Here is a 22,013-nt window from a genome sequence, read left to right as displayed (position 1 = left end):
TTTGTGGACGAGATAAGAACCTACTTGGTTTGACTCTGATTCAAGTGGAAAAACAATTGTGTGTTAACCTGGTGGAATATGAAAACAGAATATAAAATGACTTTTAATTCAACAACAGAGCTGAGAAAAAGTCTTCAACATGTCAAACATTTCCCCTACTTTTGTTTTATTTTGATATGAACTTCATTTGAACTTAATATAACATTCAGGGCAGGGGGAGGAGTAATGGTGAGGGGGGATAGCCAGCATTTGTTTATGATTTAATGCTGTACAATACAAATTGCCAGTTGCTATGGACAACATCGGGGAAGAAAATGTTTTGAGAGCTTTCTCTGTTTTATATGCATGTTCTAGAAGCAAGAAAAGATTAGGACATTTTAAGAAGAATCTAATTTGATCTTTCCCAAGAAACTATAGGATATATTCTGGTGTCCAGAGCTGTCACCATGTATCTACTAATGTTTTTTTCCAAGATTTTACAGTGCTTTGCAGTATCCAGAAGCAGACAATAAACCAAAATATACACAAAGAGCTTGAGTTTCACAAAAGTTCTCTGATTCTGGTGTATACATGTTCTGAGAGGCACTCCTAGCTGTTTGATGCCCTGGGCGAACCACCTTCTGGGAGGTCCTTTCTGTGTAGTTGTGGACAGGTTTCACTTGCACATGATGCATTTTTTTCTTGGGAATTGCTTTGGCATGCTATCACTCTTAACAGAAACTGTCACTGCGTGTTATGCACCAGAATCGACATTCTGAGGAAAAACCTAAATTATAAAACAGACCTTCAACCTTATCAAGAGGTTACAGAGTATCAAGAACAACAAACATCAGAATAGGTTGTGAAATTTGATTTGCTGTTGCCAATTGTGGTTTTGCTCCACAATTTGTCAGTTTTCAGTGTGTTTACACACTGCTATATGTTTAGCACTGTGACTAATGTTCACACAAACTGCACAATCTTTTTATGGGAGCTCTAACTACTGCTCACTCAGCATAAGCAGTAAGCAAAATAAAAACACAAGAGTGAGGAAAGTAAAGGGTTTAGTGAAACGCACTAAACTGTTTTTGGACTGGGGGAAGGACCCCAAGGCGCACTGATAACCGCACTGATCATAAATAAGCTCCCCTCCCCTTTGGGCGGAGCCTCTGCTCTGCATCATAATGCCATCCGCACAACGGTTTCACAAAGAGACGAAGTGAAAACCCTGTGGCCTGCACCGCTACTTCTGTTGCCGCTACATGTAAGTTTCTCATTCTAGGTGTCCAAACAGGTTTTCAAGAATCTTACCGGCTGTTTGGCTGGACTTAAAAAAAAAACAAGCACTCAGCTGCTTGTTTGTTATTTGTTGAATATGTCGCAGTGTGGTGGAGAGTCAGGCGAGCAACTTTCGAGCAAGTTTTTCTTTATTATTTGTTTTAATCCAAAGTTTTGGTTCGTGCCTGATGGTTTTCTTGCTCTTTGTGGGATTTGGTTGTTGTTTTGTGTATTTGTGTTACCAAAAGGAAAGGAGTGCGTGAAACCGACAAGAAAGAAAAGTAGTGGGCGGAGGAGGACACAATACTTTGGAGACTTAGTCTGCACTTTCTTCACCAACTGTCTGTCAAATCCGGGGTCGTGGCAGCAAGTTCACAGTTACCCCTGGGAAAACAGCTGCTTGTTCAAGTACGTTTTTGGTGCATTTCACTGCTGACAGTCTTTCAAAACCAGGGGATCTATTTAACATACAGGTGCATTCCAATAAATTACAAAATTGTCGAATTTTGTTTCTGTTCGTATTTCAGTTTAAATGTTTAAATGTAATACTTGGTGATGTACATCAAGAATTTATTTCTTTTTTTTTTTTTATAAAGTTTGCCCACATTCAAAAGTTCAGCTCCTTAGGAAAGTGTGGTGTGAGAACGACTAACAAAAGTTTAGACTCAGAAATGTTGTGACCTACAGAATTATGCAGAAGATTGTCATTTTAACCCTCTGACGAGTTGGAGGATTTATCTAAGCCTTTTAACAGAGAGGTAAGTGGGAGCAAAAAGTGACAGAAAAGACAGCAACAAGTATTGAATTCAGTTTATTTAGCGCCTCTCCACTTGAAAGTGGATTTTGATGAAAATAAAAGATAAACTGATCCAGTTCATATCCAAAAGAAAGAAATTCAGTTTAATTCAAATACAGGGAGAGATTCAAATCCAGTCACTCTATATTGACAATTAATGACATGTTATTTATCAAGTAAATGCAGCCAGTTGCATCAAAGTATTCATTTTGCAGAATTCCATTCTCCCAATAAAGTGTGTGGAAATGGAGGACAGATGGTTTTATTGAGAAATTCACTTTCCCTGTGTTTAGAGTTTTAAAGTAGATGGTGTCAGAAATATTTTACTTGGACGTTAAAAGCTATTTTGGCTATCTTAGTTTGTCATGTCGAGCTACTATTTCCATAATGGATTTAACTTTTAACTAATTTGATTGCTGCCACTACTCGCCCTTGGAAAACATGAGAGCTAGTAACTGATAAGCAGCCTGTACATCAGGAAGTGGCACCTTTCCTACATTTCAGGAGTCCCCTGAAATGGTTTTATAATAATTTATAATTATGCTGATTCTTGCCCATCCCTTTTCAGCTTCCTCTTTTTTTCTTAAATGATACCACTTTCTAAATGCTTGCACACAATGTTAAATGTCTCAGTCATCAATGCAGTACAAGCATCTACATTTTCTACAATATCTGGAGTTTTTTAAAAATTTTGTTGAAGAGGCTCATAGTTCTGGTTCAATGTACCAAAGCTATGTTGGATCCCCCGATTTATGTCATCCAGAGTCTCCCTTAGCCTTTGAATTTCCTCCCCATCTTTCTTATACAATTTTGAGAAAGGTCTTCTATAAAAAAAAGGCCCTTTCTTTTTCTTGGACTCTACTCAGTTTTGCTTCCTTGAGCGGGCACAAATCTTCAGAAGCCTTTTTGTCACGTGGCTGTGACATATCAACTTCAAATACAGTGACTTAAAAACTCTTGCACAGATGGTCAATCCCGATGTAGAATAAATTCAACATGCAAAATATTTGATCAAGAAATGGCATCTGACACATGGAATCAAGTTTTCACTGTGACAATCCCTCAACTCCTGGACATAGTTCGGTGGAGTAGCTTCCATCAGATGCAATTGGTCAGATGGACCCAAAACTGCAACACAAATGCAATCTTTCAAGTGAATACCAGTAGAAAATATTGAGATGCTGCATTTCCTGTGGCTGTAACTTCAAAAGGTGCTTGAATGGAGGGCAAAAAGAAGCACTGGAAAGTTTTAGACATGGTTTTAAAAGGGGATGATGTCTCGGTGGAAAAAGCAGGAGTCTTTTCTTTGCACCCTTTTCAGCTTTTTATTGCTTTCCAAGTGTTTTGCGCTGATGGAAACAACTCCAAATAGTGTTGAAACTACAGAAAAAGGGAGAGAGGTTTTGTTCATGGTCTTAAAAATCTCAGAATGTGAATTTGGTGTGAGTTTGGAAATGACCTAATTATTTGCATGAAGTTGCCAGTATACCTCATGGGCTAAGAACATGGAAAACAGAAATTTACCAAACAGAATCAGAGAATCAGTTATAAATAAAGGTGACACTTATCCAAATCTTAACCTCTCTAGGCATAATTTTCTGTGTTGACATCTGGCAAAATATTTGGTGACAGACTAAATCCTAACCTTTGCTATTTTCTGCTTGTGGAAAATTTTGCAACCAACTGAAGTGATTTGGATTGAATGATATCTATGTAAACCCAAATAAAAGTTAAATATCTGCAAGTCATTTACTGAGTTGTATGAAAAATAAAAGGCAAAATAATAAAGGAAAGTCTATGTAGATGGTTGTATCATAAAGTGATGACTTCCCAATTTGCTTTATGATAAAACATAAAAATATCATTAGTGTGGTGTAAAGTGTGAGCAAATTATGTATTGATCATTTAAAACATAATTATTAAGTTCATATTTCAAGTGTGACATTTATCAGGACTTAATCTAAAAAATGTTTTGGTCATAAAATTAGGCACATTTAAATTAACAGCCCACATGTAGTTACTGAACAAAAACTACCCCACACTGCCTAAAAAATGAGTGAAAACTGAACATCATGTTTGGAGTCTGTCATTCTAAAAGTTTAAAAATATTCAAGCCAGCTGCCAGCAGTGGAGTGAATGTCCCAGAGAGTTCACCCCGAGCAACTGGAAAATATCCAAGAGCTACATCTCAGACTCTCTGCTGGTATGTTAAAAGTTGAGGCACATGACAAAAAGGAAGAGACAGAAAAAACAATGACTTGTCCTGCATGTTTGTCAGAAGAACAGTGTTTGGCTTTTTTTTTTTTTTTTTGTCAAGAAAAAAATGTTACAGAACAACTTGGGTGTGCATACAGTAGTTTTGTGTGAGCTAGAACCTAAAGAAGCTATTGCAGAAGATTACTACTTCAGGGACTTCTGGCTAGAAGAAGCACAACAAATAAGCAGAACATGTGAGAGAGGCCTTATAAAATGATATCATTTGCATCAGCACTGAAAACTAAAACCAAAGATCTGTGTCAGACCAATTGTGCTGAAAGATGATTTCCTCCACATCAGTTTTACAAAAATCTAAATAAGTAATCACATTGAATCCCAAGGAACCTTTTTTGTGTTTCCCCTTTTATGTATTTTGTGTAAATTTCACAGCTGTGACAAAAGATGTGCATGTCTTCATAATTTATCATTAATCTGTTTGACAAAGCAGAGACAGAAACCTGCTGTTAGGCATGAACTGTGTTGTTTTGTAGACTTTGTGAGAAGGATGAGATTGTGATTGCAGATGCTTACACTCTGTTTTGTAGTGTGGTTAATAAGGATAAAATAAATTGTGGCAATTGAAGTCTCATTATTTTGAAATGTAAAATATTGAGGGTATTTTGTCAGTCATGCTTCTTCTTTTTCTTTGAAACTTTGGTTAGAACAGTTGTAGATTTGTTCCGCTTTCACTTGAATAGTTTTTAACTTGACTGTTAAAAAATTCTAGAATGATTATTTCAACTTACTTGACATTTTTGGTCTCATCTATAAATCCTTCCAATTTTTTTCCCCCTGTGTCATAGTCTTGCTATATTTGATTTGGTAACAATTGTACTTGGTATCATGGAAAGACAATTTAGTCTGCAGTATTGTTCTGTGAGTTCTCTGAGTATGTAGTTAAAGGTCCTGTGTTTGATGCATGGGGTTGAAACAAGACACTGAAAACACTTAATGTAATTACAGTTGGAGAGGCAGGTTGTGTGATCTGAGTCAGTATGTAGGGAGATGTAATTATAGAGGCCTTACTCTCAATCTTCACTACAGAAACGGATTGTTCAGACTCACTGTCTACTTCGACCAGGGTCATTTCTTTGGCCCACAACCACAGATTAGCCTCAGAAGTCTGAACTGACGGAAAGGCAACAAAAGGTCAGTCAGATAGAAATAAGATTTTATTTACAGAAAAAAAGGCAACACCTTATACTGTTATTTAAAGGAGCATTTTTGGTATGAATTTCAACTGTAAATGTTATCGTTCTAGTTTTACTTTTAGAGACACTCATTACCATCTTGAATATCCTATTAATTTTGGACCTTTATCGATCTTACTTGAACATGCATTTGGTTAGGAGTAATAATATTCCAATACAACTTAAAAGCAAAATCCAGAATGTTTGATTTGGTGTAGATTTTCTCTCATTCACACCTCGACAAAATTCAAAATATAGCTCTAACCTGTGGTGAACCTCAATGTCACCATTAGTATCTGAGGTTAAGGTTTCTGAACAAATTGCAACAGTACCACATGCTTTTTATGCACATTAGCAAGCTTATTGCATCATTCGAGATAAATTTTAGATATTGATTTGGTTAGCTTTTTTTTTAAATTTTACTTTATTTTTATGTAGTCCAACTATCATCTTTGTGATGGAGGTTGGGAGGCATTTTGGAAGTTGGTTAGCCTTTTTTATTTTTATTTTTTATTTCAAAACTAGATTTCATTTGCTTTTGAGATTATTATACTTTTGCATTGTCCAGACTGTTCCCAAGAAACCTGCAATGCAAATGAAAATCCAATTGTAGCTTAGACAATGCTTTAAATAAATGGCTAATGATCTCAATAAGTGCATATATAAACTTTTGAGCACACTCCAGATACCAATAGGGATCTATGTGTCCCAAATGTAACCAGAAATAGGCAAATAACGTTCTTCCTCTTTAGGAGGTATTATTTTTAGCTGGAGGTTTCTGCTTTCTTAGGCTTTTATCTGTCTGATGCCTGGCTTCTAAAGCACCATTGGAAAGGTTAGGAATTTGTTTATGTCGGGAGAGGCTGTACAGAGCTTAATATGACCAAGTAAGCATGTTTTGTTTTTCTGAAAAGGTAATTAAACAGATATTGCTGCTTTTTAGACTTAGACTTAGACTTAGACTTCCTTTATTGTCATTGTACAAAAAAAACACAAGGTGAATCTTGACAACGAAATGTCGTTACTTGGCTACCAGTGTAGCAGAGCTAAAACCTTATACTACCCAATAATAAATAAATACAATACAAGTGCCATAGAATACACAGGTTCAGTGTTGTGAAAAAAACTAAACTAAAGTGCATGTATTGACCATGTCCATGGGGGGGTCATTTGGTTTGTGAGTGTGTGGAGGGGTGTTATGTGGCGTTAAGCAGTCTGATGGCCCGGGGGAAGAAACTGTTCAGTAGTCTGGTTGTTCTGCACAAGATGCTGCGGAACCTTCTTCCAGACGCCAGGGGGGAAAACAGTCCATGGTTGGGGTGGGTGGGGTCGGAGAGGATCTGGTGATCTTCTTCACCAGTGAGGAGATGTGGGGAGACCAGCTGAGGTTGTCGTTGATGTGCACCCCCAGGAACTTGGTGCTGCTGACGACCTCCACTGCTGAGTCCTTGATGAGGAGTGGTGTGTGGGTGGGTCTGGATTTCCTGAAGTCTATGATGATCTCCTTGGTCTTGTTGACATTCAGGATCAGGTTGTTTCCTCTGCACCAGTCCACCAGATGCCGCACCTCCTCCCTATAGGCCGTCTCGTTGTTGTCCCGGATGAGGCCCACCACTGTGGTGTCGTCCGCGTACTTCAGGATGTGGTTGGATCTGAAGTGTGGACGGCAGTCGTGGGTCATCAGGGTGAACAGCAGGGGGCTCAGGACACAGCCCCGAGGGGTGCTGGTGTTCAGGGTGATGACATCGGAGGTGTTGTTCTCCATTCTGACAGCCTGGGTTCTGTCAGTGAGGAAGTCCAGTAGCCAGTTGCAGAGGGGGGTGTTAATTCCTAAGGGGCCCAGTTTGCCCACCAGGTCTTGGGGGATGATGGTGTTGAACGCTGAGCTGAAGTCCAGGAACAGCATCCGCACGTGGGTGTTCTTCTCCTCCAGATGCTCCAGGCTCAGGTGGAGAGCAGTGGAGACTGCATCCTCAGCACTGCGCTTGGACTGGTATGCAAACTGGAAAGGGTCATGTGATGGGGGGAGCGTGGAGATGATGTGGTCCTTAACAAGTCTTTCGAAGCACTTAATGATGGTGGATGTCAGTGCGACGGGGCGGAAGTCGTTAAGGCATGTGATGGTGGTTGACTTCGGAACCGGAACGACAGTGGCAGACTTGAAGCACCGTGGGACGACAGCCTGGTCCAGAGACGTGTTGAAGATGTCCGTGAGCACGTGGGCCAGCTGGTCCGAGCATTCCTTGATTAGCAGACCTGGAATGTTGTCCGGACCTGCAGCTTTCCGCGCGTTGACCTTCCTCAGAACCTTCCGCACTGCTGATTTCTAGTCTGAGCGCCTGTTCATCGGGGTGTGGCGTCGCTTTCCTCGCAGGGTTGTTGTTCAGCTCCTCAAATCTTCCGAAGAAGTTGTTGAGCTCGTTGAGGAAGCCAGTGTCGGTCTGGCAGGATGGGGGTGTGGGTTTGTAGTCTGTGATAGACTGGATGCCCTGCCACAGTTTCCTGGTGTTGTTGGAGTCCTGGAAGAGACCCTGGATTTTCCGGCTGTGGGCTCGCTTAGCGTCTCTGATGGCCCGGTTCAGGTTGACCCTCGCAGACCTGAGAGCCGCAGCATCACCAGATCTGAAAGCAGCATTGCGTTCTCTCAGCTTCGTTCCCACCTCCTTGGTCATCCAAGGTTTCTGGTTTGCCCGAGTGACTATTGTTTTTGTTGCTGTCTCTTTTTCCATGCACCAACTGATATAGTCGATTACAGATGCAGTGTACTCCTCCAAGTTGGTGCGCTGGTTGTCTGTTGCTGCTTCCTTGAAGATGCCCCATTCAGTGCACTCAAAACAGTCCTGCAGTGCAGACATGGCGCCCTCAGGCCATACTCTCACCTTCTTCACTGCAGGTCTCTCTCTGATGAGCCGGGGCTGGTATGCAGGAATTAGCATGACAGAGAGATGGTCTGAGGAGCCCAGGTGGGGGCGGAGGGCTGCTCTGTAGGCCTTCTTTATGTTGGTGTAGACAAGGTCCAGAGTGTTCTCCCCTCTAGTAGCAAAGTCCACATGTTGGTGAAAGTTTGGAAGCACGGTCTTCATGTTGGCCTGGTTGAAGTCGCCAGCAACAATAAAAACACCTTCCGGTTGTGTGGCTTGCATGTCCGTGATGTTGTTGTAGAGAACACTGAGGGCTTGCTTTGTGTTGGCGCTGGGTGGGATGTAAACAGCAACAATGGTGACACTGGTGAATTCACGTGGCAGATAAAAGTGTCGACATCTCACAGTCAGGAGTTCAATGTCTATAGAGCAGTGACTGGAGACCCTGGAAGCGTTGTTACACCAGCTGTTCTTCGTGTAGATGCAAACGCCACCCCCTCGGGTTTTACCTGTGAGAGCACCGCTTTTTCATAAAATCGCTTGTGATTCTCACACAAGCTTTAACACCAACTGTTAAAAGTGTCATGTTTCTGGTGTGTGAGATAACATGTTTAAAGTTTATCACAACACATGGTCTTGCTTGTTTCCATTGCGTCATTCACGCTCAGTGCCATTTTTCTAAGCAGTTTAAAGTCACTAACAGTAATCAGTCTTTTCTTCTTTTTTTTTTTTTTTTGTTGAACCAAAAATTTGATTTTATTTTTATTTTATTCTTCATTCATCAAGTGTTCACTCACTTCCAAAGGAACTTGCTTACATTCTGACTGTAGGACAATTTAACCTGGTTAGTGTCACACAGGAATGGAAAAAAATCTCGTTCTGCATTTATTTTTTGGCCTCTGTGCTCTCTCTTTCATTAAAGGTCAGTGCTATCAGCTAACTTTAGTAATTGCCTTAAGCACAGGAAAAAAAATCACATTTCCGTTGGTGGAAAAAGTGGAGCTTAGCTTTTTCCCTGCTTAAGGAAAACATTGTCTTAATGAGATACTGTTGTTATAGCACGTCAGACTACTCAAAATAAGAATATTTTTTATTTTAATTTGTAACTAAGTTTAGCAACTGAGAACCTTTCTTAATTGGCAGATGAGTAAAAATCCATTAGAATATCTTAAAGTCTCTTTGCATACCTTTTTTTTTAACTGCTAGTTTTTCCCCTGCAGTGCTTTCGGTATGTTGGTGTGCTGTGCTGCTGAGGTTTTCTTTTGGAATCCCAGAGTTTTTAGGGTTTTAGAGTTTCTAGTAGTGAAGGATGCAACCCTTTAAAAAGGGTACTTTTCATACATGTTCCACTGGCGGCATAAATGTTTTTAAATGATAAATAAAACAATAATTAAATAAATCCAGTGAAAAATGTGTAACTCCCTCTTGTTTCTTCACATAAATGGTACGTGTTTGTTTGTTTACCACAGACCAAATTAAGTAAAGGACTTTTGAATCTTCATCTGATAAGTGACACCACTCTTCCTAATGTGCTGCTGCTGTTTTCCAGTTGATAACTTGAGGCCATAGGAGCAGCTGCTTTCTGTTCGCACATGAAAACCAAACTTGAAGGCCATGCAACAAGAAAAGAAGAAACAAGGATTACTGTAGCTGTGGTTTCTCAACACAGGAAACCAAGAGACCTCCCACTCTCCTCCATGTTAGCCCCACTAATTCTAAAATAACATACAGACTCTGACTCAGCTGATGGTCATTATGACGCCCCTCTTCTTTCTGATTGGTGGGGCTTTTACAGGCTTCTAAATACATGTGTTTTCTACTTTGAGAGGAACTTGGTTGTCTAACCAATTGCTGTGAAAGCTCTCTGCAAGGAAAAGTTGAGTTGTTGCTGCAGGATATGGAGTTACATGCCTCTTGTCTTTAAGGGATCTGCTTAGGCAGCAGATTAAGGTAAAGACAACTGGAATGAGATCACATGATTGGACTGTTGGGCTGCATATTCAAGTTCTGCTTTTAGCAGGACGGGGCTTACGTACCATTGCAAAGACCTTTGAAATTTCAGTTCTGCCATAAATAAAGAATCATGATATGAACTTTGTCTAACTTGATCCCAACCAAAGTCAATGATTGGCCTGATTAAAACTGCTGAATGTATAAGTCCTTGAGCATTACCATTTATATAAGGTATTAAAATGTTAACCTTAGCTTTAGCTTTTAAAATGCCAGACATATTCCTGAATTTCCAATACAGAGTTTGAAATTACCTTTAGATGGCTGTGGAACTGCATAGCTCTCCATTATTTTGTTGACTTTTTATTTTTTTTTCAATTTGTTCCCTTTGTTTTTTGCTGAGCAGTCTAGACATTATGCTTGGACAAAACTGTGCAGCACTTTGCACAGTAAAGTAAGTAGCCCTTCCAGAAGGAATTTATTCTACTCTAAATTGTGACTTATTATTGCTTCTTCAGGGAAGAAAAAACTAATCTTTCTGTTGAGTATTTACTATCACCCCCTTTGTCATTACAAAAATATTTAAGTAAGCTTTCTTTGGAGAAAAAAAAATAATTTCAGTAGTTTGTTGGCACTCTGTATGAAAAATGTCAAGCTCAGAGATATGACCTTTTTTCCTGTTAATTTTCATCCATCAATTACTGCTAAGAACCTTGCATTATATTGTTTTGAAGGTCTGAAAGCTGGTTAACATGTAGGTATATATATAAAAAAATAAGTCTCATGAAACAACAGAGTGGACAGAGCTGAATCAGTTAAAGGTTAATCTAAAACAGGAATCAGTTAGTGCCTGATGGCGGTGATTAAGAAGTTCTAAATTTACCAATTAGAGTGGAAATGGGAAGCTTTAACAAACATCACTGTGGTTGTGTGTTTACCATTATGTGTTCTGACTTGAAGTTCTCGTTTAAATAAATGATGGCCATTGTGGCTTAGGGTGGAGACGCTGGGCAATCAGTACTACCATCAGTACTTTAGGATGGGAAGTGGCTTTTCTTCTCTTTTTAATTTTGTCACTATTACTTAGTGCATGTATCTTAATCATAAATAATCAATTTAACCTTTCGAGAGCTAAAGTTGCAGACGAAGCTTTTAAAACTTTTGAAGGATTAAATTTCACAAATGTAAACTCTCGTGAACATAACAGTTAGAGGCACACTCAAGTTAACGGCAGAGTGGAAGCTGAAACAGGAGTAGCTGAAACCAATCCAGATCTGATTGGTATTCACAGACCACGTTTGTCTGCAGGGAAACATTCCTGCTGGAGCAGAGCGGAGGTGATGTACAGGAAAAGGAGGCGTGGGAGTTAGTGACTCCATTGTTCTCTAAAGATCAAGAACTTTAACTTTCCATGCGTTTTCTAGTTTAACATTGTGGAACATGTTATTTTATGCAATGTTACAAACTTGTCTTTTGAATTACTATCTTGGGTTTTTATTAAATCATTTTGAATATTGTACAAGTTTTGCTAGCTGATTGAGCTCATGGTGGATTTGACAAGTAGTTAATGTTTTACAAATTAATGCTTGAGATCATAGTAAAAAGAATTTTATTAATTGTGTTTTTATTGGGTAGTCTTCTTTTTCTTCTTCATAATTTGAGTCATTAAAAATGGTCCAAGTTGGCAGAAATGTTAGTGAGAAATGTTTGAATATGAGTTCATCCTGTAATTTCTGATGTTTGACCATTCTTTATTTTTAATATATTTATAAATACCTTCCTGAAGTCCATATAAGGGATGTGTTTTGTGAACATAGCTTGTGGAAAATTAGCTACGTGATTTGGACAACATTTGGCTCACGCAATATGCTGCAAATATACTGGGCGTCTGAATAAAAATCTGCCTCATTAATATTAGAAAGAGCTGTTGGGAATACAATATGTTTTACAAGGAATTTACACTTTGCCAATAATATATTCAGCCTATTGGATAGTCGCACTGATGAAATTACTTGGAAGTGATACAGATGGTGGCCTGTCTCTTTGGCATGTTGGAAACTGCCACAGACAGTTTCCAACATGTCTCATGAAATGAGACATGTTAAATGTTAGTGACTCATCTAAAGACAAGAGTTCCTAAGCTACTGATGTTTAACTGCGGCAGTCCAATAGCTAACCAAAGTTTTGGCCAAATATAATTTGAAGATTATGTTAATATTTTTGGCTTTCTGTCTGCAACAGATCCTGTACCCACTGTGTAGAAAGCAGCACTGGACTCAAGCTTAATGGAAATAAAAGAGAGAGGAGAGACGACTGTAAAGAGCAAAATGTCCAGATGACAACGACTATGCTGACATAGCTAAACGATTATCAGCTCACCAACACTTCCTTCCTCCTGCTATCACAACCCCATCGTCCGTCCGGTCATGTTGGTTAGGAGGAAGCTTTACGTCGTCGTGGCAATTGCTGCTGTTCTCCTCCTGATGCTGGCAAGCCAGAGCATCCATAGGAAACAGATCCTGCCATTGTCAATATCCCAACTCAACAGCAGAGCCACAGCCTCCAGCAGGGACACTGGTAAGAACTGTACAAATGAGTCTCTGGAACAGTAACAATATCAGTTGTGCTCTCTGTATAAAATGTAATATGAAAGATTTTGCCATGGTTATATAAGTTAACTTTTACTTGAAGCGTTATGTTATTAGAAGTCTTACCTTAGAAGTCCCCATCATGACTTAGTATCTGGGTGTGAGTCTTTTTCATCCCACCGTAGCGGTATATTTTAATGTTGAACCATTGCTCTTACATATTTTAAGGCAATGGTTCAACAGTAGCATTTCCTGTTTCCACAATACTAGAGTCATTTGTGCAAGAACGTGACCAGTTGAGGAAGTTTCAAAAGTTATGTGGTTATAGAGCAGAATTGTAGTAATATATGTGGGGAGACGTGTGGTAGCAGTTCAGGGAATGGGCACTAAAACTGGAGGTCATATCTGGTCATCAGAATGAAGAATATGCTTCTGTCAATACTTCTGGGTTTTAAAGAGTTGTGATTTTTTTTTTTTTTTTTTTGGTATCTTCTGAAAATGTGTCCACTGTCCAGTAGATACCAAGTTAGATTGGATTAGAAGGTTAGCAGGTAGTTTAAAATCTTTGCTGCTGTTTCTGGCTTTTGTAGATGGTGTGTAGTCATTGTTCTTCCTAATAAATTTAGGAATTTTTTCCTATTCTTTATGGAAAAGGAAGACATCAGGAGCAGTATGAACCTAGATTAAATTGGAGAATTTGCCATTCTGTGTCAACCAGCTAGATGGTTATTCATGAAAATCCCAGTGGATATTCTCCCTTCTGATGTTCAGTTAAAACCCAGAGTCTGGATGCCTAAATGTAGTAAGTTACAAGTAACTGGACAGATGTGCCGAGTAAAGTGTTGAAATGGGTCTGGCATCCTTTTATAAATAAGAGGACCAAGAAGGTCCACATTCAAGAGTCATACAGCCCAGACTCTGGTGAGGAGGAAAAGCTATGGAAGACTGAATGCTGTGTGAATTATTGATGTCTTAGGATGAGAAGCTGTAAATGCTCTTTATCATAACTGGTCCAGGTCAGATTTCATAAGCACAATACACTGGGATAAGACAGGAAGCTCAGATGTTCATAGTCTGTTTTTCTCAGCTTGCTTGTAAATAGAGATTTACATCTCTTTTTCACTGAGATGTAAATCAGAGAGTTACCATTATGCATCTTTTTTATTTTCAAACTTGTTTGCTTGCAGTGGTTGAACCAACAGTGGCCCCTGCTGTCCTGTCTCATCCCCCTCTTCCTCCCAGTACCATTTCCCGACAGACTGATGGAAAAGAAGAGGAGGAGAAGAAGAAAATCAAGAAGCACCCTGAAGAGAAGTAATTTTGTAGCTCAGCATGTCGCATTAAATCAATTAATCTCATGATAAATGAAAACTAGCTCAATGATTTCCATTTGCCTAATTTGTTTTTCTTTTTTTGTCTCTCTTTCTTCCAAAAACTGGATGATAAAATGCTACATTTGGTCTTCTTTGGTCTCTAGAAAGCCCTGTTTTGCTTACCAACTTCATAATTTTATTTGTTGAAGTTGTTTTGTTTTATTTTTTTATGTAGCATGTTTTTCTGTTTTAAATGTTCATTAGAAATGAATGTTTACTGATCATTAGGAGGATGTACTTGCATTATTATGCCATTCCCACCACATTACCTGAAAAATGTCTCCAAGGAGCAATATTATTGTTTATCGTAATAACTTCTATGATGACCAAAATACTTCCCTGAGGAAGTATGACAGGTCTTTTTGTAGACGCTGTGTGTCCTTTAATTCTCTGTCAGTTCCTGCATGACTCTCTTTGTCGTCCTCTCTCAGGCCATGCAGTTGCTCAGATGGTTGTATTTCAGACACCAACATGTCTAGCTGGTTCAGCAGACGCTACAACCCTGAACAGCAACCTATCCTACATGCCAAGAACAACAAGTTTGACCCTGATGCACTTGCATGGTGGCTGGTGAGGAGAAATTCTAGTTGATGTTGCTATTCTGAGTTAATGTTTCATGAATTAATTTGCATTTCTGAGGTTTGACCAAACAAACGCAACAGTTTTCTGTTTTGTTCAGTATGCCTTCTAGTTTATCCTGTGGATGCATCATCATTAAAATAACAAGCTTGTTGTGTATCGGCTGGATAACTCTATTTGTTTCATCATAGCTGTAGAATTACCATTTTCTCAAATACACAGATTAAGCAACTCACAAAATTCTTCAAATATGAACTGTTTGAATAATATGGAAAGTCAGATTTCATGCAGCTGCTTCCAGTATGTGAATGTGGATGAAGAGCAACAACAGTCTAATTTATCTTAGAATGCAGTGTGCAAAAAAAAAATGACAGGCTGGTATTATAAAAGAAAAGTAAATGCAATAACGGTGGATAACATTTTGTAAAAATCTAAAGCAGTCCTAAAAATGTTCCTGTTATGGAAGCTGTTATCTGCAGTGCGTTAATGGAGACAAATGTTTTCAGTCTTTTTCCTGCATTTATAGATTAAGTCTTGCTGCAGATACCATTAGTAGATTAAAAGGAGGAGGGGTAGTACCAAAGCTGCTAACATCATCACTCAGGTTTCCAGAATGCAGTCTGTAGCAGAACCATAACTGGAAGGGGTTCTCCACAAAAAGTCTTTACAGTATAATTTTTTTTTCCTTGTATTACATTCAACTGGAGGTTTTCTTGCAGCAGTCTATATTTCTACTTTCTGGTCCTAAATTAGTTACTACAGTTGTCCTTTTTTCTGCAGGGTCTTCAGAAGTCTGGTAATGACCAGTCTTTAGAGGAAGTGATGGCAAAAATGTTCCAGGTCATTTCCCCGCCCACTGTGGACACCAGGCCAGTCCCCACACGTTGCCGTAAATGTGCAGTTGTTGGCAACTCGGGCAACCTGCGGAGGTCCGGGCACGGCAAATTAATCGACTCGCACAACTTCATAATTCGGTTTGTATGGCCAAGGTTGCCCACAGATAAATGTAAATATACGGCCTTGGTTCTGATTAGTCTTCCTTCTGTTTCCTGCTTAGAATGAACAAGGCAGTGACTCGAGGTTTTGAGAAGGACGTTGGGAACAGGACGACGCATCACTTCCTGTATCCAGAGAGTGCTGTGGATGTGGAACATGGAGTCAACCTCGTCCTGTTGCCATTCAAGCTGAGGGACCTGGAGTGGCTGACCAGTGCATTGTCAACCGGCCATATCAAAATGTAAGACATTTACATAACATTTTTTAAGTTTGAATTATAATTTTCCAACTTTTACTTTTGTTCAGTTTGATTTATAGCTTGCAGCTAAACAAAATCTCAAATTAAGTTTCTAGTAAAATTGGAACATTAAAAAGTGAGAATCTATTCTTATTACAGAAATATTGGGTTACTAAAGGTTTTACAGTTTATCCTCTCGGTTGATTGACGCCTTCCTTGTGGAGGATTTCGATGAACAGCTGTCAAGTCATCAGTCAAAGTACAAAACTGCTCATAGTTATTCTATTTTTACTTTAAACAACATTCTGTGGACTAATGGCACGGTGATATAAATTGTAATTGTAGAACAGCATAGTCTACTGCAGTAAAACATATAGCACAAAGTATCATGGCCATAATATTTCTACTATAAACTATTTTTGTATTTGTCTTTGTTAATTCATTATTATGCACTATATGTAATGTAATGCCCCTTGATTTCCTTTTAGCTCTCCTACTTGTCTGGTATAAATGTCTGTAAAACCCATGCTATTTTTTTCAGTGTTGATTAAAGGATATTTCTGAAATCTTGGTCTGCCACATGCCTTGTATGCACAATAACTAAGAGATTTTGCTCTTAATTCTGGCCTTCATTTGAGCTTTAAAAGCTTGATAAAATTTTGTTTAAAGCTCTCTTCCGTATTTAAGGAATTAAGTTGTAGCACACGAAGTATGGAAGAGTTTTTATCGAATAAAATAAATAAATATTAAAATTATTTGAAACTCCCACACATTGTTTTTCATGACCAGGATGAGTGCATGTAAATTTCTGACCAGAATTATTCATTTGATTTTAAACATTTAGATCCATAAATGCAAAATGATGAAAGCAACTTTCATCATTTTGACGAAATGATGAAAGTTACACTCAACCGCTAATTGTGTTTCAGGACTTACATGAGGGTCAAAGACCGAGTGGGTGCTGATAAAGACAAGGTACTTGAACACATTTCTGATTTATTTATTGATTTTTTTTTTTTAACTGTTGCATCAATACCATGCTTGATGCCACAGTTCAGTTCAATATACATTTACAAAAACTGCTCTTGTCTTCACTGCTGCAAAGGGCAACAGTGAAGAAATAATTAGTTTATCTAGTTTTTTTGTTTGTTTTTTCTTGGCCAGTCAGTTCTTATCATTGAAACCCTGTGTTTACATAGGTTCTGGTGGTGAATCCAGTCTTCTTTAAGTATGTCCATGATTTCTGGACAGAGCACCACGGTCGCTATCCGTCCACCGGGATGCTGGCAATCATCTTTGCTCTGCACACTTGTGACCAGGTAGGAAGAAAGCATAGCTATGCGTTTACTTAATTTCAAATATAATTGCTGGTTTTTGTTCAGATTATATTTTATATCAGTCAAATCAAAGCCCAACCTTTTCTCTGATAAACCACAAAATTTTTCAGTTGGTGTGAGATGCTTAAAACCGAGTTGTTTTTGTGTTTTCCTTTCTTCACCCCATTTAGAAATTTGTTAAAATACCAAATTTTGGGAAGAAACTTGGCAAGTAATTTCTGCTTAGACCTCCTGCATTACACAGAATAAAATACATTTGAAATTGATTGCTTAGAAATGATTTTGTTCCTCCTGAGGTTTCAGTATGGAACAGGTGCAGCTCAGTAAATGTGAATAACATTCACATGTTTCTCCTTTGCAGTAATTTATAAAAAAAAAAAAAAAAATGAAACCCAGATTTTACGGTGACTCAATACACAATGATACATTAGATTTGTTTGTTGTTTTGTGATTATTTTAGCTTCTGCTCAACGCTAATAACACTTTTTTTAATCTGGGTTTTACAGAAGACATGTAAAAGTTTTAATGCAGAAATGTAAAGGTATGTTGTATTTTAGAACATAAATCAGCCTGCTAACAACACGCACTAACTGAGGGGCAACAAATGATCCTCTCAATGCCATGTTGCGTTGAAGCAATAGTTTTTGCGTAAGGCGCTATTAAAAAACTTTTCAGCAGACCTACATTTGTGAATTAGGAATCTGTATTTTCTCAGTCTTTATATTTTCTGAGATTCATCAGTTTGCTATGTAATGAATCAATATAGTCAAGTTTTAATTAACTGAAAAAAAAAATAACATTTTAGTAATATTTACAATTGCCATGTGCCACCAAAACATAGCACAAATGTCGATCTAAATTATTTCAGAAAACTTATTTATTTTGTAATTAATTTATTTCTTGGCATGCACTTGTTTCTCAGGCACCCAGATGTTGAACAATAATGATGCACTTTGTCTGTTTTCAGGTGTCTGTGTTTGGTTATGGTGCTGATAAGGAGGGGAACTGGCATCACTACTGGGAGGAGAACCGCTATGCTGGAGCCTTCAGAAAGACTGGTGTTCACAGTGCTGATTTTGAGACAGAGGTCATCCACAGACTCGACCAGGAGGGCAAGATCAAGCTCTACCTGTGAGGCTCACATAAAGACTGAAGGATCTCGTACTGAACAACCAAATCTGAGTCAGATGTGTGCTGCATTTTTTTTTCCAACATAGGAATAATTGGACAGTGATTAGATAGCTTTTTTTTTAATCTTTTCTGATACCACTTTGCCTTCAGCTGCTTCCTGTTGGTTGCTGTTTTGCCTATTTTCAGTCACTAAGCATAAAAGTGAATTGACTAAACACAACAAACCTGCTGGGCAGCAAAGATGTACTTACAGACTTCTGCTGCTTCAAAGATGTTCATTTTGAACGATCAACCGTTTTTTGATCCCATTACTGACTGTCCTGTCATTGGTGACTGATGCCATTGGCCACCGTGCATTTTGCTCTGAATGGGAATCAACCACCAATTTTTTGTAAGGTAACTTTTGTATCGGATTCTTTAGACACTACAAAGGGGTAACCGCTTTCTTTTTTTAATTAAAAGCACCTTTTTAATGAGGAGGAATGGTTGGGTAATGGTAAGATGATGGGTTTGCTCATTAACCACACACAAACATGGATAGATGTGTTGGCACCTCTTGTTTGAATGTGTAAAAATCATGAAATAAATTAATCTTTGACTGCAGCAATGTGATCTCAGTTGGAAAATTTAGAAAAATCTAACTTTTTTTATTTGAGACCTTATTTATGTATTCACCCTGGGGGTGAGAATCCAAGTAAAAAATAACTCATTTTAACAAAATCAACCCAGCTGTGACTATTTTGTACAAACCCTTTTTAATTAAAGAGTAGAATCACATCCTTTACCATATCTAAAAGTTTAATTGAAGTGCTCTTCTCTTTATCTCATCTGTCCAAAGCAGACAGTTCCAATTAATTCAAGCAGTTTAGCTAACGTAACTTGTTTACATTTGTGTCAGTTATGCCCATATTAATGAATTAATGTGGCAATTTAAACTAGTTTTTCTTAAACCTCCCGTGGTCTTGGCATGTTTAGGAGGAGCATGGTAAATGTCAGGTCAGACTGCGAGGGGAAAAGTGTCCCATTACACTGTTAGTTCCCATAACCATATGATATTTTGCTGCCAGAATGAAACATTAATTTATTTGAAAGATTTTTACTCACCTTTACCATGGGTGCCAATGAATGTTTGCCTCTGTGAGAATACTTCAAGGATTGTATCATTTATAATCCTTCCTTTTTAAGGTCCTTTAAAACCGTCCTTTTCTGTAGAATTATGACTGGAAGGAAAATGGAGTCGGCATCTGGTTTTCTTTTATTTTGCTATAAACTCAGCCTTGTTTTTGGCCACAGAAAACCAGATGAGCCTATGTTTAGCTAACAGTTTGAGTTTAAATAATTTAAACACCTTGCAGGGTTTCTGTTTATTTTTAACGGGATATTGTCTTCTAGTTGGTCACAATCAGCAAAAGCAATGCCACAGTGTGACAGATGCCTTTTATTTAATAGGACATAAAACGATATTGTACTGCTACTGCATGATAAGAACAAATGGAATAATAGCAACACATAAGTTGGGTTTTGTGGAGGAATCCTGGAACTGAACTTTATGATCCTTCCCTGATCATGGCAACAAACATGAAGACCAACATAATTATGAAGATTTTCTAAATAAAACCTAACCGGTAACATGACATGTGCACTCGATGGATGACATTAAAATTGAGAACAATTTGGGGTTCAACCAAAAGACTCTCTAAAGAGGCACCGACCAGTTCAGCAGGCGGCAATGACAGCTGCTGCGCCTCCACTGTGAATGTACAAAAAAATAATCTGATGCTGACTGTCTTAAATAATCAACTGAATGTTTGTGTCTTGGTTTACACTATAATCATGGTTAGATTCCCCTCAGTGCCAATATATCTGCATTCAACAGCTTTTTTGTTGTTGCTGTTTTTTAGTCCTATTGAAAATGACTTGTGGTCAAAGGCCAACTAACAGTGTTGGAGGATTAGAAATTAGGTTGCATGTGCACATTAATATAAATCTAATTGTGTTTTGTAAAAAAGACCTATAATTCAAAGCTGCAATGGAAAATTGCATTTTAAACTCTGTGATTAAGCAATACATTTTTGATGTTTTAGAAAATAAAATGGAACTTTATTCATTCTTTGTTAATAAGACTAAGTAAAATCATTTGCTACAATTTAATTACAGGCAAACAGATCCTTTGCAGGCTCATCTTAAGTGTAATTGAGTTTTGAATCTTTGAATGTTTATTTTTTACTATTGCTTTATTGAGAATGTTGAGATTTAAATCCAAACACCAATGTGTGAAACTGCCCTGAGACTTAAGCTGGCTGAGATGCTCCATCTGCTTCATACAACATTGTTCTCCTTGAGAACATGACTTTTGTAGCAAACTTGAAAGCATTGAAAGTTCACCCAAAGAGACAGCTTGCGGTCTTTAGTCATTATCCTCTTTAAAACTACAGAAATATGCTGCCATGATTTTAATTATTTTATTCGAAGCAGATGGAAAACTCAGAAATCATCATAATGCTGGATATTCATCTGTAAGCTGTTGCTCTGTCACTTTTACCAGTTCATTCATTGTTTGGTTTTTTCATTCCCAAAACTGCCTGAATTCTCAGTTTAATCAGAAACATCTGCTGGTTTTTTTAATATTTCCCTTCACTTTAACACTTTGCTTTGTTGCAGGAAATTGCAGCCAATAAAGTGGGAAACGAGCTATTCTGGCAGTTTTCAGACAGTTAATGACAGAGCAGCAGGCCTGAGTATTACTTAACATCTGGATGATGTCTTTACTGCCAATATGTCAAGTTGTTTCAAACAGATATACCCTGTTATAGTGTTTTTGTGCCTTTGAGTCCAAATTTTTGCTCCTCGCTGCATTCTGGGAGTGAGGAGTTGTATTTAAATAATGGGACATCTTTTAATTATCTTTTTTTCTTTCATAAAAGTCCATACATAATGCATGGATTTAGTCCAAAGGATCTGATTATGTGTGTTCAGCTTTAATTAGGCTTTCTGTTCAGACTGAAATGGTCAGTGTTGGGTTTTCAGTCACATACCAGTTTTACGATCAGCAAGATCTAGATGCCAAACTGAGCACCGTGTTCAGCCAAAACCGCATAAAACATGTACCCACCATCACTTTGACCTAAATAAAAACAAATAAAACCAAAATGAAACTGGTTTTGTTATTTTATATAGTTTCATTGCTGTTTTTACGGTGTGCTTTATACCATTATATTTGAATGTTTATCGAAATATTTTCAGATTTTTTTTTCCGCCTAAAATAATGCTGAGTTAATATAACCTGTAAAAACCTGTTCTTTTTTTGCATTCTTTTGTTCTTTTTTATTGGTAAATTATATTCACGGTTGAACATTTAAGCTTCAACTTTAATAAGACTTTAACTTAAAACTGGTAAACTAAGGAACTGTGAACAAAGCAGTTTGAAAAGTTTCTTCCTGGTGATTTTACAAGAACATTTT

The 22,013-nt window shown here is 38.0% G+C and overlaps 1 protein-coding gene across 2 annotated transcripts; it reads left to right on the top strand.

The window, feature by feature from the left end:
* Nucleotides 1-1,153: 1,153 nt before the first annotated feature.
* On the top strand, nt 1,154-21,849 carry st3gal8 (ST3 beta-galactoside alpha-2,3-sialyltransferase 8). Of its 2 annotated transcripts, XM_055050338.1 has the most exons (10): nt 1,181-1,243; nt 1,506-1,665; nt 12,552-12,887; nt 14,086-14,212; nt 14,703-14,841; nt 15,631-15,824; nt 15,908-16,087; nt 17,014-17,059; nt 17,284-17,403; nt 18,389-21,849. In XM_055050338.1, exons 3-10 carry the CDS (start codon nt 12,737-12,739, stop codon nt 18,554-18,556), a joined length of 1,125 nt encoding a protein of 374 aa, XP_054906313.1. In that variant the 5' UTR covers nt 1,181-1,243; nt 1,506-1,665; nt 12,552-12,736; the 3' UTR covers nt 18,557-21,849. The 2 variants fall into 2 exon arrangements, with proteins under 2 accessions (XP_054906314.1, XP_054906313.1); XM_055050339.1 differs by lacking the exon at nt 1,506-1,665 and having other exon boundaries at nt 1,154-1,243.
* The last annotated feature ends 164 nt before the right edge of the window (nt 21,850-22,013 follow it).

The sequence above is a fragment of the Poeciliopsis prolifica genome, unplaced genomic scaffold, assembly GCF_027474105.1.
Source record: "Poeciliopsis prolifica strain line A6 unplaced genomic scaffold, Auburn_PproV2 SCAFFOLD030, whole genome shotgun sequence".
NCBI classification, from domain to species: Eukaryota; Metazoa; Chordata; class Actinopteri; order Cyprinodontiformes; family Poeciliidae; genus Poeciliopsis; species Poeciliopsis prolifica.
Note: the sequence above shows the minus strand (reverse complement) of the source record. Positions and strands in the feature narration are given on the sequence as shown.